General features: G+C 39.4%; 1 protein-coding gene across 4 annotated transcripts in view; it reads right to left on the bottom strand.

Moving 5' to 3' along the window:
- The window catches only part of itga7 (integrin, alpha 7), a 47364-nt gene that overhangs the window by 2457 nt on the left and 32283 nt on the right, over positions 1 to 12624 (bottom strand). For 2 of the 4 annotated variants that reach the window (XM_042406100.1, XM_042406101.1), the window contains exons 10-25: positions 10705 to 10800; positions 10438 to 10499; positions 9950 to 10119; positions 9559 to 9708; positions 8720 to 8835; positions 7629 to 7815; positions 7322 to 7396; positions 7059 to 7138; positions 6825 to 6902; positions 6496 to 6598; positions 5828 to 6043; positions 4810 to 4926; positions 4457 to 4570; positions 3870 to 3968; positions 2748 to 2873; positions 2081 to 2244 (exon numbers count right to left, since the gene is read on the bottom strand). In XM_042406100.1, the coding sequence (XP_042262034.1) occupies positions 2134 to 2244; positions 2748 to 2873; positions 3870 to 3968; positions 4457 to 4570; positions 4810 to 4926; positions 5828 to 6043; positions 6496 to 6598; positions 6825 to 6902; positions 7059 to 7138; positions 7322 to 7396; positions 7629 to 7815; positions 8720 to 8835; positions 9559 to 9708; positions 9950 to 10119; positions 10438 to 10499; positions 10705 to 10800 (1900 nt within the window). In that variant the 3' untranslated portion in view covers positions 2081 to 2133. The remainder of the gene's footprint in view (positions 1 to 2080; positions 2245 to 2747; positions 2874 to 3869; positions 3969 to 4456; positions 4571 to 4809; positions 4927 to 5827; positions 6044 to 6495; positions 6599 to 6824; positions 6903 to 7058; positions 7139 to 7321; positions 7397 to 7628; positions 7816 to 8719; positions 8836 to 9558; positions 9709 to 9949; positions 10120 to 10437; positions 10500 to 10704; positions 10801 to 12624) is intronic. The other 2 variants (XM_042406098.1, XM_042406099.1) reach the window with 1 other exon arrangement.

Raw genomic sequence — 12624 nt, 5'->3', positions numbered from 1 at the left:
AACAAAATTAACTGATGTCAAATAGATGCATGTGATTGCAAACAATCTGCATTTTTTTGTCTTCATTTCAGCAGATAAGATGCTCTACTATCCAATATTATGCCTGGTAAGAAATGTATACAGTTTCATTTATTCCAAGTCATGTCTTCTAGTTCATCTCAGACAGATGAAAAGTGATTATCTGTTGACTTTGTGCAGTCAAGGTGACTTGATAATAAAAGGCACATCAACCAAAAAGCAAATCCACATGCTCTACATTTCTAACTCAGCCCAAGTCTTAACTTAAGTGTCATAGATTAACACACAAACACGCTGCCAAAGTGCCATTAAGAAAATTTCCACACATTAACATGAACAAAAACTTATCCTAATGAAAGTTCATTCTGGCACCTGAAAATGAGATGCAGGTCAAATAGTAGGTGTTAATAGATTGAAAAGCTCATGAAAAGCAAATCATGAAAATGAATAGTCTTCATAGGCCGACGCCAGAGTGAACAAGTGCAGATTATTAACAGTTGTACGTCAACAACAGAGGCACAACACACAGCACAGCAGGCATCTCAAAGCCCTGAGGGGGAGTTGGCTGGATGGTGTTCAGCAGGCAAAGATTAAATATAGAAAACAGCGTTGAATTAATCAGTTTTTCTAATTTATACAACAAGGACACATATTTTTGCTAATAATGATCTACTGAAAGAAAGTAGCAGTGGTTCAAGTGTGTATTACAGGTTGTTTCAACCAAGTCGGTTAAAGAGATGCATAATAAGCACAGCTGGCTACAACCTAAATTCCTCCACTAACCAGCGATTGCCCAATCATAGTTTAATGAGGCAGAGCAGGCATGTGAATTTCTCCACATGTTGAAGAGGAGTGTGACACTCTGCATCTAACGAGTTTGGAGGGTGGCATCTTTTTTAGCCTTTCCAAAATAAAATCACATGAGCAAAAGTGTAACTGTGTGTCTGTCTGCTCTACTGTAGGCTGAACATGTTAACCTGTCTGGTTAACTAGCTTTCTACCCGTAGTAGTAACCTAACCTAGCATTACTTCAAAAGCCAAGCAGCTTATTATTAGCTAACTACATTTTTTTATGTAAAAAAGGCCCGTTCATGACCATGGATGTATAAAGAGTTCATGACTGGCATATCCATTGTGTGGCATTTCCTCACTGTATGGAAGCTGATCCTGGATGCTATCAGAATTACACATTAGCGGCTCTGTCCTGCACTTTATAAGATTTGGGGAAGTTTAGCCACACTCGTTACCCAGGATAGCGCTACGTTTGCCAAACACATCAGTTAGTCCTCATCCTAAAAGCCTTTTTCTCTTGTAACATTTAAAGTAAAATATACCTTTTGAAGATACAATCAATAACCCATAAAACTACGCTTGCTTGTCCAAGTAGCAAAGCAGGCAGGGTTGGTTATATTAGACGTTATACTAGCATTATTCATACTCATAATGTTAAAATTGACTAGCTATCCTACAAAATGAGCACAGTGCTCATTGAGAAAGGTGTTTCCAAACTTAAGATTCTTGTTTTTGAAGTGAATCAGCTGGAAACATTAAAAAGTCAGCTGGAGACAGCATTTTCAAACCATCTCATGGAGTCAACGTTAGCTTAGTTAGCCACCAAGCTACAGATGATATAATCTGCCAGCAACAGTTTCATTTCAGCCTGCAAACTCGATGGTCACCGGCCAGAAATGAGAAGCCTATTTTTGTTTACCTCTGCCTGGGATCAAGACTCACTGTTTAAAAATAACTTAGTATTTTGAGCGGTAAATCTGCTCCTGCTATCATTGAAAACTGCATATGTCTTCTAAGAACGGTTAAGCGGGTATTACTAAAGGAATGGCGAACAGAAAGCTTGCTAAGTGTAGTAACAGTAACTGAGGGGGGCAATGCTTAACGAACAGTCAATTACCCACCATCCCAGTTATTAGTGCTGTAATATCACATCAGTGTTTGTTTGTGATCATGCGTGCCAAAACATTCTCATATTTCATACTATGATGAACACCACCAGCCACACCACAGTGGGGTGAGCAACAGAGCGGTTGTGAGTGAGGATTTTTACCGCTTGGAGGGAGGAGGTGGAGGGGAGAGCAGGCCAGAGTGAAATATTTTTAATTATAGTTCTGACGCCTGCTTCTCCGCCTCCGAGGGTTGGACCCCCAAATGGGCGCGGTAGTACTCCGTCTCATAGTGTCGGCGTCGCTCACTGCGTTTGAAGAACCCACACTGGGGCGACAGATGACCACAGGGAGGTGGGAAACGGTAAAGCAGGGAAAAAGATTGAAAATGGAATAGAAAGGGGATTTAGGGACAGAGAGTCCCAGGATGGAAGTGAGAGGAGACAAAACAATAGAGGACAAACACAAGTACAAAAGAGGAAAGGAACAGATGAGAGTGAGCTGGAAGGAATAAAATGATTATAGGACAGAACAGAACAGAACAAAGCAGATAGAAGTAACTGGACTACCGTGGAAAGTGATGAGAAAATGGCACAGTGGAGTGACAGGAATGAAGTAAAAAACCATAAGAACGTCTTAATGTAAAAGCCCCTGAACCACTTGTATCAATGTTTGCTATTACAGAGTATCCTGAGACACAGCAAGTGTTCATATTATAGTTCCACCTTGAAGATTTTTATCTAATTAATGACAAAATAAGACATGTTTTGGACAAAGCAAGAATAGAGGGTATAGAAGGAATAGAGGGGTTAGACATCCTATTTGTGTTACCTTCCACAGTACGCCGACCAGCAGAGTCAGCAGGAAGATGCCTGCCAGGATGGCTATGAGGATGATCCACCAGGGGATCCAGTACTGGTCAGTCAGACCAGGCTCAGGATAGATCATCACTGGAACCTGAAGGTGAAGGCAGGACATAAAGTGCAAAATAAGACGAAAAATTGAATTAATCAATGAGGGAGGCCTCTAATGATAAATAAAAAAGTTTGCAGTGTACAAATTAGTTTTTGTTACACTCTGGTTACTACTAGTAAGGATTTGTAAAGGGTGCTGACAACTTGTGCTACTGCCTACATACTGTATATGAACAAAAAACATTTCAAAAAGATATTTCAGTAGCCAACACTAACAGTTGTTCACTGTGCAGTGTAAGCATGATACCTTATAATAGAAAAGACTTAAAGGACAGGTTCACAATTTCTCCAGTCTATCTGAAAACAACAATCAGGTGCCCAGATGAACATTGACACATGTTTTTCTTTCCATATTCATTCCTCCTGTTCATACTGACCATTAGAGGATCCCTTCATAATGTACTTACCATGTAAGTGGTGGGGGCCAAAATCCACAAGCCTCCTTCTGTGCAAAAATGTATTTAAACATTTATCTGAAGCTAATATGAAGCTTCCAAATTGGTCAAGTAGATATCTTTCAACAGTACAATGTTTTTAGTGCCAAAGTTCCTCTTTTTGTTACTATTCTTCCACCCCAGTTCAACAGAGAAACACTGAGGAAACACAAAGAGGGAAATTGATGCTAAAAAGACTGTAAATGTGGAAGATATCCACTTGATATGACTAATTCAGACTGCTGAAGTCTCATATAAGCTTCAGATAAACTTTTAAATGCATTTTTGCATAAAATGACTGTGTGGACACACTGTAGATTTTGGCCCTATCAATTACATTGAAAGCACATTTGAAGGGGATCTTTTAATAGCCAGTATGAGCAGCAGGAATGATTACAGCAAGGAAAACCTCTTTCAGTGTTCATATGGGCACCTGCCTGTTATTTTAAGACAAACCTACTCTTTAATGGCAGATTTGTTTTTTTGTTTTTTTGTTTTTTTGGAAGATAAATCTTTGCATGAATGTAAGAGTGTGTGCTGAGTACCTGTGCAGCAGCATCCTTGAGGATCAGATGTTTGATGCCGGACTTCACAGTAATGTTTGCTCTGACTAGCAGCTCCAGAGCACTGACTGTTGGGAACTCCTGGGAGGCAGAGAGAGAGAGACGCCATAATGAAAACCATTTAATAGCTAATCATTTACATGAACTGTTCAGAGTGATTGCGCTTTTTTCATGACAGATACAGTACAGCTCTTAAAGTTACCATAAAATGAGAAATGTCCCCGTTTCATGTAGAAATATGAAACATAAAAAACATATATAAATAAATAACACTATATTGAGTCCATATTCCTTGATTCTCTTGATTCTCACTCTAAAATACAAATACACACCCACACAACACTCTGTGGCAGCTGTATTCACAGTTTGCTGACCGCCTAACATCAGAGCCTCCTGATATCTCACCTTAATCATTCTGTAATTGCACAACCTGCAGTAGTCATTCATTCACTTACATTAGTCATATACTTAACTCAGTGCCAGCAGCAGCTGTAACAGCTGAATTGAAGCTGAGATGGAGTAATGTGCAGTAAGATGTTGATTGATGTGGTTATGACACGATTTTTTACCTCTATGAAACTGCTGTTCCACAGTGCGGCATGGATCTTGAGGACGGCCTGACCAGAGAAGCTGTGGAGGGGACACTGGAAGAGCAAACAGCGTGCCGACCCCAAGAGACAATCCTGAAAGAAAAAATGACAGCTGAGCACCCTGGGTAACGTTTTCAAATGAATGGAGATAGACATAAGCAGCTACAAGAGCAGTGACAAGCAAAGTAGAACAGCCTCTATTCATTTGTGCATCTATATTTTAGGGGTGTTCAGTTGTCTGTATGCATTACCAGGAAATCAGTAAAACATGATTTTGCATTATTTCCTCTCCTTTTCCTCTGCCTCTCCCTCTTTTTTTCCTCCCCTCTCACCAGTTTGAGTGACTTGCGTCTTTCTGAAGCTGCCACAGCTGGGGTGGTTTGTCCCATGCTGCCTTTTGTCATCACTTGACCTTCGTCCTCTGGGTGGGAGCGGCGCCTCCGTCCAGCCTGGTGGGAGTGATGCATTGATACATGCAGAGATGGATCAGTTGCTTGAGATGGTTCAAGAAAACACATTGAAGTGTGTGTGTGTGTGTGTGTGTGTGTGTGTGTGTGGACATAATGTAAAACTGCACAAATGTGGAAGAACAGCATGATGTTAGTGTCAGTGTCAACATAATCATACATGTTGCAACATAATAGTTTGTTCATATGCTATAAAATCTGCAAAAGGTGAAAAAAACCCCCCAAAAAGAATCACTTTTCCTTGACCAGAATGAAATATTAAAGAATTTTTTGTCATGTAACATATGTAATCCGATATAAATTTAGCATTTGGAGTATTTTTACAGAAATATATGGTTATCAATCCCAAATAATAACAAAAATGAAATTTAAGTAAAAGTCCACTGGATCTGATCAGATCTTAAAACTCATGTTTACCTTATCTTAGCCTTTTCTTAACTGGTGGTAATTTGTGTAACTATTTGTGAATATTTTATCTTGATTTTTATGTTTTGGCCCACAGTTGACAATTGTTGATTTCTAGAGATCTGTAAAGCATGTTCCTGTGACTTTTGTGGCTAATAGAAATATGAAAGGAAACTCAGTTCCTTAGCATTTAGAGAATTCAGCCACCTCTTATCATGACTGCTACTGACATATAGTACCAGTCAAAAGTTTGGACACACTTTCACATTCAAAGGAATAGGAACGTATGTCCAAACTTTTGACTGGTGCTGTATTTCTGTATCAGTTTACTCCTTGCCAAAAAGATTAATCAGCTGAATCCTCTGTACTTAAAAGTGGATGCAGACTGAGTGGATTGTAGATCCATAAACAAATGTGCTGATCCTTTGTTGTTGGAGCAGATTTCTTGCCATGGCCAAACATTAACTGCCCCACCTACCATGTGATTGACAGGCTGTGGAAGCTCTGCAAATAAGGAGCTGTGTAGCTTCAGAGGATTCAAGGCCCCTGTGGGAGTGCAGACTGTGCCTGGGTGACCTTCAAACCTCAGGCTGACAGGGTAAAGGAGCCATTTCCCATTGTCCAGCTCGTAAGGCCACATGATGTTGAGGAAGGCCGAGCCGAGCGTCTGCAGAACTTGACCTGGATTAGCCACCTGAAAGAAAGAAATATTTATATATATCGGTGTGTGTTGGCACAAATATGTCTGTACTGACTTTTCTTAAGTTGTAACAATTTGTTTATGCTGCATAAATATAAAAAATATATTTTCTCTCATATTGAATAATGTTGATTTTTGATTTATTGTAATTTATTTCATGCTGGACCCCAGGAAGACTAGCAACCACATTATGGAGGCTAATGGGAATCTAAATGAATAAATAAGTACCGAGGATTTTTATTGGATTTTTATTTTTCTGAAGATCTCATCTTTTGATTAGACATAATATCAGTTAGATGTAATATCAGTTATATAAAAATGTGTCATACACCATGATTGTCAACCACCACTATCTTATGTGTACACACACATATTGTATGGAGTAAAAGAACCACACATGACCATCCTGACACACACACACACACACACACAAACTCATTCCTCACCACAAACTCAAAATCCACAGGGCTGCCGATGTCCTCCAGACTGGTCATGGCACTCTCTCCCTTCACCTTTCCGCTAAAGAACAGCTGGTGAGGACGTGCAAGCCTACAGTAAAATACAGTCACATCAGTAGGTCAGGCAGCTGCATACACACTCACACAGCTTCATATGAGTAGAGCCGCTAGACAGAAAGGTGGAAAATAATGGATGAGTTTTTGTTTTCATTTAATATGCAGCCATAAAGTTGAAGTAAACTAACTTAAGATAAAGCAGCTTTCTCAACCACAGACAGCTTCAAATTATTAATGGAGAAACCAGAGGTTTTACTCACCCGCTGACAGACAGAGGGAGCTCTATCACAACCTTAGCAAATGCTGTGACTGGGGCCAGATCAAGCTGTTCACTGATACTGAGGACAACACAATGAGCAAACATAGTGATGACAGAATTTATTCATCTATTCTATAGTCAAATATCTGCAATAAAATGATTAAAAAAAACAACTTGATTGTCAATGTTGTCATTTTGACTTGTCACTTTAAAAAAAAAAATGTAGAAGACTTACGTAGTCAATAAGAGCTCTGCTGTCAGCTCAGTGGTCTCGATCGTAATGTTAGATGTGCTCAAGTTGATAGAGAATTTAAGCTGAAAAGCAAGTCCGACGAGATAATATGTGAAAAAGCAAGAATAATTACACATTTTATTGCGTTGAAGGTTTGGCTTGAAGCAAATTCTACTGACTTTGTTTCATGCTTCAGGAAAGTAATCAAAGGTATCAAAAGTATAAAAAATTGTAAAATACATATTCACACTGTTTTTTTCCCTTACCTTAGTATCTCTTTTCACAGGGTTTCCCAGGTCACATTCAACTTGGGAGCCATTCTGGTTCGCTTGACACTGCATCTACAGTCAGTCAGGATATCAAACAAATAGTATCAGTAAAAACTAACAAGCAGCTCACAGAGCATTTCAGTCTGAAGTGAAATTTCACCACATAGATGAGCCATTATACCAGTGATTAATTACTGCAGTAAGATTCATTGTCATAAGTTTAAATATAATATATGAACCAACCAATAAAACACCAATCCAAGACTTGTTCCAAATGATTCTGTGATTTATTGTAAGTTCATACCTGTGGTGGGATCCTGGAGCCGGCGTACGACAGTGTGTTTGGAAGGGAGATGAGCAACTGAGCAGCATGGGCGTCATCTCCATCCTCCTCAGGGTACAGTGGGTCAGAGGGCATGTTGGTGACAGTGATCTCCAGCACCACCATCCGCTGGTCAGACAGGGAGAAGACCTGCACATCATCCTCATCTCTACATAAGTGCAGAGAAGACAGTGAGGATGGAGATGAAAATCCCACTTACTGTTGACAATCAAATATTCAAGCAAAACCAGATTTTTGAAGATAATCTTAAATAAGACTCCTCACATCATTTTATTACATTCTTTCATTTCATTACTTTCTAATGAATCACCCTTTATAAAAGGTTTAGAAGTTGTAAAATCCTTCTGGCTGGTGATTATTGTGCTCCAGACAACACTTTGTCTGTTCAGCCCCTTGGTTCATCACGGAGACTCCTACAATGGCGCTCTTTGTAAATACAGTATGAGGCTTTTCAGAACTATTGTTAGAACTCCCTGCCTGAACATCCGAGGCTTGTAGAATAAATAACATCTCAGCACTTGTTTTACTTTGGATCCAATACGTTTTACCTGTTCTATTGATTATTTCATTAAATGTATGTAAGTGTGTTGGGTATTTTATCAATTCCAAACTTTAGTGATCTGATTTTATTTAATTTTATTAATTGCCCACGTAAAAGCACTTTGTAACTGTTTTAAAAAGCACTTTATAAATAAATTTATATTATTATTATACAGAGTAGGAAACTCATTATTAATGGCTTACAAACATTAGTAATCACAGACAAGATAACCAACCAAAGCACTTTTCACAACCCAGCAACCCAAAATTTGTTCTTATCAAAGGCTTATAACTAGCATATACTAACCCTTTAGTTAGTGGAGTGGATGTTGAAATATAAACAGAAACAGTAAAATATGTTTTAATGGTAAGCATTCACAGACATATAATTCCCACTGCATACACATTATTGTTTGTGTTGGGGTATAGGTTGCTAAGCAACAGTCTCTCAGGCAACAGTTAACATCATCAAATCCACCAGCTCACACAAAATGGGCTATGCAGATACTAACTTTGGCAGAGGAGTGAAGAGGTCAGAGGTCAGGGGTCGCGTTCCAAACTGGTAGCTCAGCTTCAGGTTGCTCTGGCAGATTTTGTCGTTGCCACATCCTTCCCGCAGGAAATTCACCTTCAGGAGGTAAACGAGACATGAGAGATGTGAAGTCATTCCTAAATCTAGAAGCACATTCTCCCTCTACTTTTATAGTGTGTTTTTAATACAAAATTTAATCACACAGTACGGTGAACAATGAAATGTGCACCACATCCACATATGTTTAAAATACAGATATGGTAGAGAAATTATAGATATTGAAATTTCTATTAAACAGCAGATATTACAGAAAAAACACAGGTAATGCAAAACCAAGGTTGCAGGATATGTGTGGAAGGGTAATCAGCAGAAGTTTCCAGGACTCTGACTCAAAAAAAACCCAAAAACCTAATTGTACTTTATGAAGATCTTACACTATATACGGGTGATATTCCTTGCAGCAGTTGTATATTTAACAGTGGTGCATGTGAGGTAACCATCTCCCAACATCAGAATCAGAGTGAGGAAGTCTTTACGACAATATAAAACCCTGCAGTTAAACACTAATCTCATTCTTGTGCATATTTATGTTCTGGACTGCAAACAGTGTTTAATGTTTAATTTAATTTTCAGCTTTAACTACCCTTGAAAAGTATAAACTACAGTCAAAAAGAAAACTGTTGATGGCAAGTGTTACATAAAGGCCTGACCTGTTTATACAGTAACAAGTGACTTGACTTGTTTATGTGTGGGCAGGAGTAGCCCGTTAAAATTAATCCTGACCACAAAATACTTCTTGTTCCTTTTTTTGTTACAGACCTCAGAGTACAGCGTATTAGAAGGAGAAACACTCAGTACAGGCGCCAGCTTCTCCAGCTTCTTGGCACCTGAGTGTCTGCGTGGTGGCACCGGCTTGATAGTGTGGGTTATCGCCAGTGAGATGGGACGCAGTTTGTCACGGATGTTCTCCTGCATGGTGAGAATTTATAAAACAGATTAATGATCAACAAAAAGTCAATGAGTTACAGTGGGAACAGGGTGTAAAAGAGTGCTGATTTTGACTTCTAAGTATTGACTGCACTGAAACTGAAAAAAATGTCAAAAACACACTGTGTACCTTCACCTATTATTTAAGTATTATTATCAACATCAATTTTGTGCCTACCAGTAAAAGAAAAGACAAGAATAAAGACGTTACTACGTTACTGACATGGAGCTGGAAGACAGCAGTGGTGCACGCAGGGTGAAACTGGTTATGCAGCTCCACTTCTTCTGTCTGAGTGTACTCCGGCTCCAGGGCACTGCGGCCCAGGAAATTAACACGATGCGGTAGGCCAAGCTTCCTGCGCTCGGTGTCAGCTTCAAAGAGCACCATTAGGGCTTGAAGAGAGTAAAAAAAGGGGCAATGCATAGAGAGAGAGAGGTGGTGGTGGGGGGATTGGAATACAGAAATGTCAGGACACACACACAGAGCACTTAAACAGCCCACCAGGGGCAGAACGTATATTAAACCCCCCCATCTGAGGGAATACAGTATTACACAGCTGTGAATTAATCATAATAAAGTCTAATGTTACCCCACATATAAGGTTACTTTCCACTGTAAATAGAAAAGACTCCTGACACTGAGCGGGGGTGATATGAAGTCCCATGTGAGAGAAGAACAGAAGTGGTCGTGAAAACCGAGGTGTGACTTACTTATGTGTGGTGAGTAGTGTTTTGGGTGGGCTGTGAAGATGAAGCAGGCCTTGACCTCCACGCTAAAAAAGTCAGATGGTGGAAAGGGAAAAAAATATTTGTGTTACAGGTATTACAACTTTTTGGCACTGTTGTAAATCAAGATAATATATAATTCTGAAAAAATCATGGAGAAAAATTCATTAGCAACTGGTTTATTTGTTTGTTTTTTTTAAATATGAGTTTAGTTAAGTTATCCTACACATCTGTCACATTATCAGTTCTTACCAGACTCCATCTCTGCCTTTACAGTTGTACTGCTCCAGATCAATGTATTGTGGGTCAATAGATATTTCCCTGATCACATGGATGACTGGACGAGACCTTGGGGACACATAGAAAAACACAGAGGTGTGCAGGTAGAACGAAGTATGACTAACTGATGGTTAAAACAGTAGTACAGATGCAGGATTTATGGTCAGATGCGTATTTCAAATTTGTCTTTATCATGTTTGTAATTTTATCCTGAATTTTTACAATAAAAAATATATTTAGAGCAACAAGATGTAAAATTTGCCCTATACGTCTCCTGTTATATGTGTTACTGTGATAAGTTAAAAGAATGATGCACTAAAAGGACCATACAAGCTTAAAAAGGACAGTACACTTAAAATGCTGTGATAAGGTTAAAAAGATCATAGTCATGAGAAACAATTTATAAGATGTGTTTAAAATGGGTTAAAAAAAAGTAGGAATTCATTATGTCAAAAGAGGTTAAAATTTTAAAAGGTCTTTAATTAATTAATTGTTGTTGTTGTTTATTGTCAGAGGTTCAGCTATAATGGTATTATCAGTGATCCGCAAAGTAGTCTTAATCTACTAGCGTGAGATCGATTGCTTTTGTCTCCACCCACGTATCCAGGGGAACTCGCGGTGTTTTCTTCATTCGAGTAAACGCGCTCACTGAAGAAATCACTCGTATCACTCTTGTGATTATTTCTCCCCGTTTCAGGTATGTTGTCGGCATTTGACACTATTAAGGTGGTTGTAATAATTTTTCTAATATGTTTGAGTGTCAAGTGAATGTATGTGTAACATTTCAAGTGAGTTAAAGTAAAGTTTGCCGAGTATGGTAAAGTGTCTGGCGAGCTAGCTCCCGCTTGTTAGCAGAGTTCAACCCGTAACTACGCCAATTGCTTCCGCCATTTTGTGAATCCAATTGTCTACATATGTAAATGTATTTTACACAGTTTTTCTATATTGTCTATTTAGTAACTTTTACAAGGTTATGAGAGGTTACTGAGTTACAGCAGTATATTATTTACCAGTAACAGTAGAGAGAATAGGAATTATGTCTCAAAGAAATACTGAATATTTGTGTAACTTGAATAGGGTATGTATGCTACTGTAACCAGCCTGTTAAGCAGGGTAGCCTATGTTTATTTGTAGATTGTGTATATGTTCAATTATTCATTCGAGTAAACGCGCTCACTGAAGAAATCACTCGTATCACTCCTGTGATTATTTCTCCCCGTTTCAGGGGCGTAACATTTTGGAGGCACCGCTGGGATTGCTCCTTGGATGTCCGGTGTCCACAACCTGGCGGCCGAATCCTGTGGTAGCTAAATCCCCCACAATACAACCCAGGCAGGTGGTAGTGAGGAACGTGTTGCTGTTCAAGGAGAGCTGGAAGCTGGTGGTTAAGTCACCTGAGGCCAGTCAGAGATCATCAGGGACATTAAAGGCCATCCAGTTCAGAGTCAACTCCTGCACAGTAAAAGCTGCTCCTGCCCTGTCGACATGATGACAGCCTTGGAAGAGCTACAGGAAGAGGTTGTAGGAGAACTACATACCCTGACTAGAGAAAATTTGCTCGGAGTCTGTGATTTTCTTAACATCTCAGGAGAGCGGAGAGAAAATGTTGAAGGAAAGTCCCGCATATCACTAGTGACTCATGTAATGAAGTATCTTGAAAGAGAAGAAGTAGCAGAGTTAGAAGATGACGGCATGTCAGAATTGTTGCTGCTGAAAGACAAAATTGCAGGTTTGGCCATGGGCACGGATAACGGAGCAGTACAAACTGAGGAGAATGTGGAAAGGGCAGGGACTCAGAGAGAAATAGAGGAGCAGAGAACTGTAAAGCAATGTAAAGGAGTGGAAACTGAGCAGTCCATCCCTGTTAATGCTGCTGGGTATGAGTCTCAGTGC

This window comes from Thunnus maccoyii, chromosome 3 (genome assembly GCF_910596095.1).
Source record: "Thunnus maccoyii chromosome 3, fThuMac1.1, whole genome shotgun sequence".
Classification (NCBI taxonomy): Eukaryota; Metazoa; Chordata; class Actinopteri; order Scombriformes; family Scombridae; genus Thunnus; species Thunnus maccoyii.
This window is presented reverse-complemented; position numbering and strand designations above follow the sequence as displayed.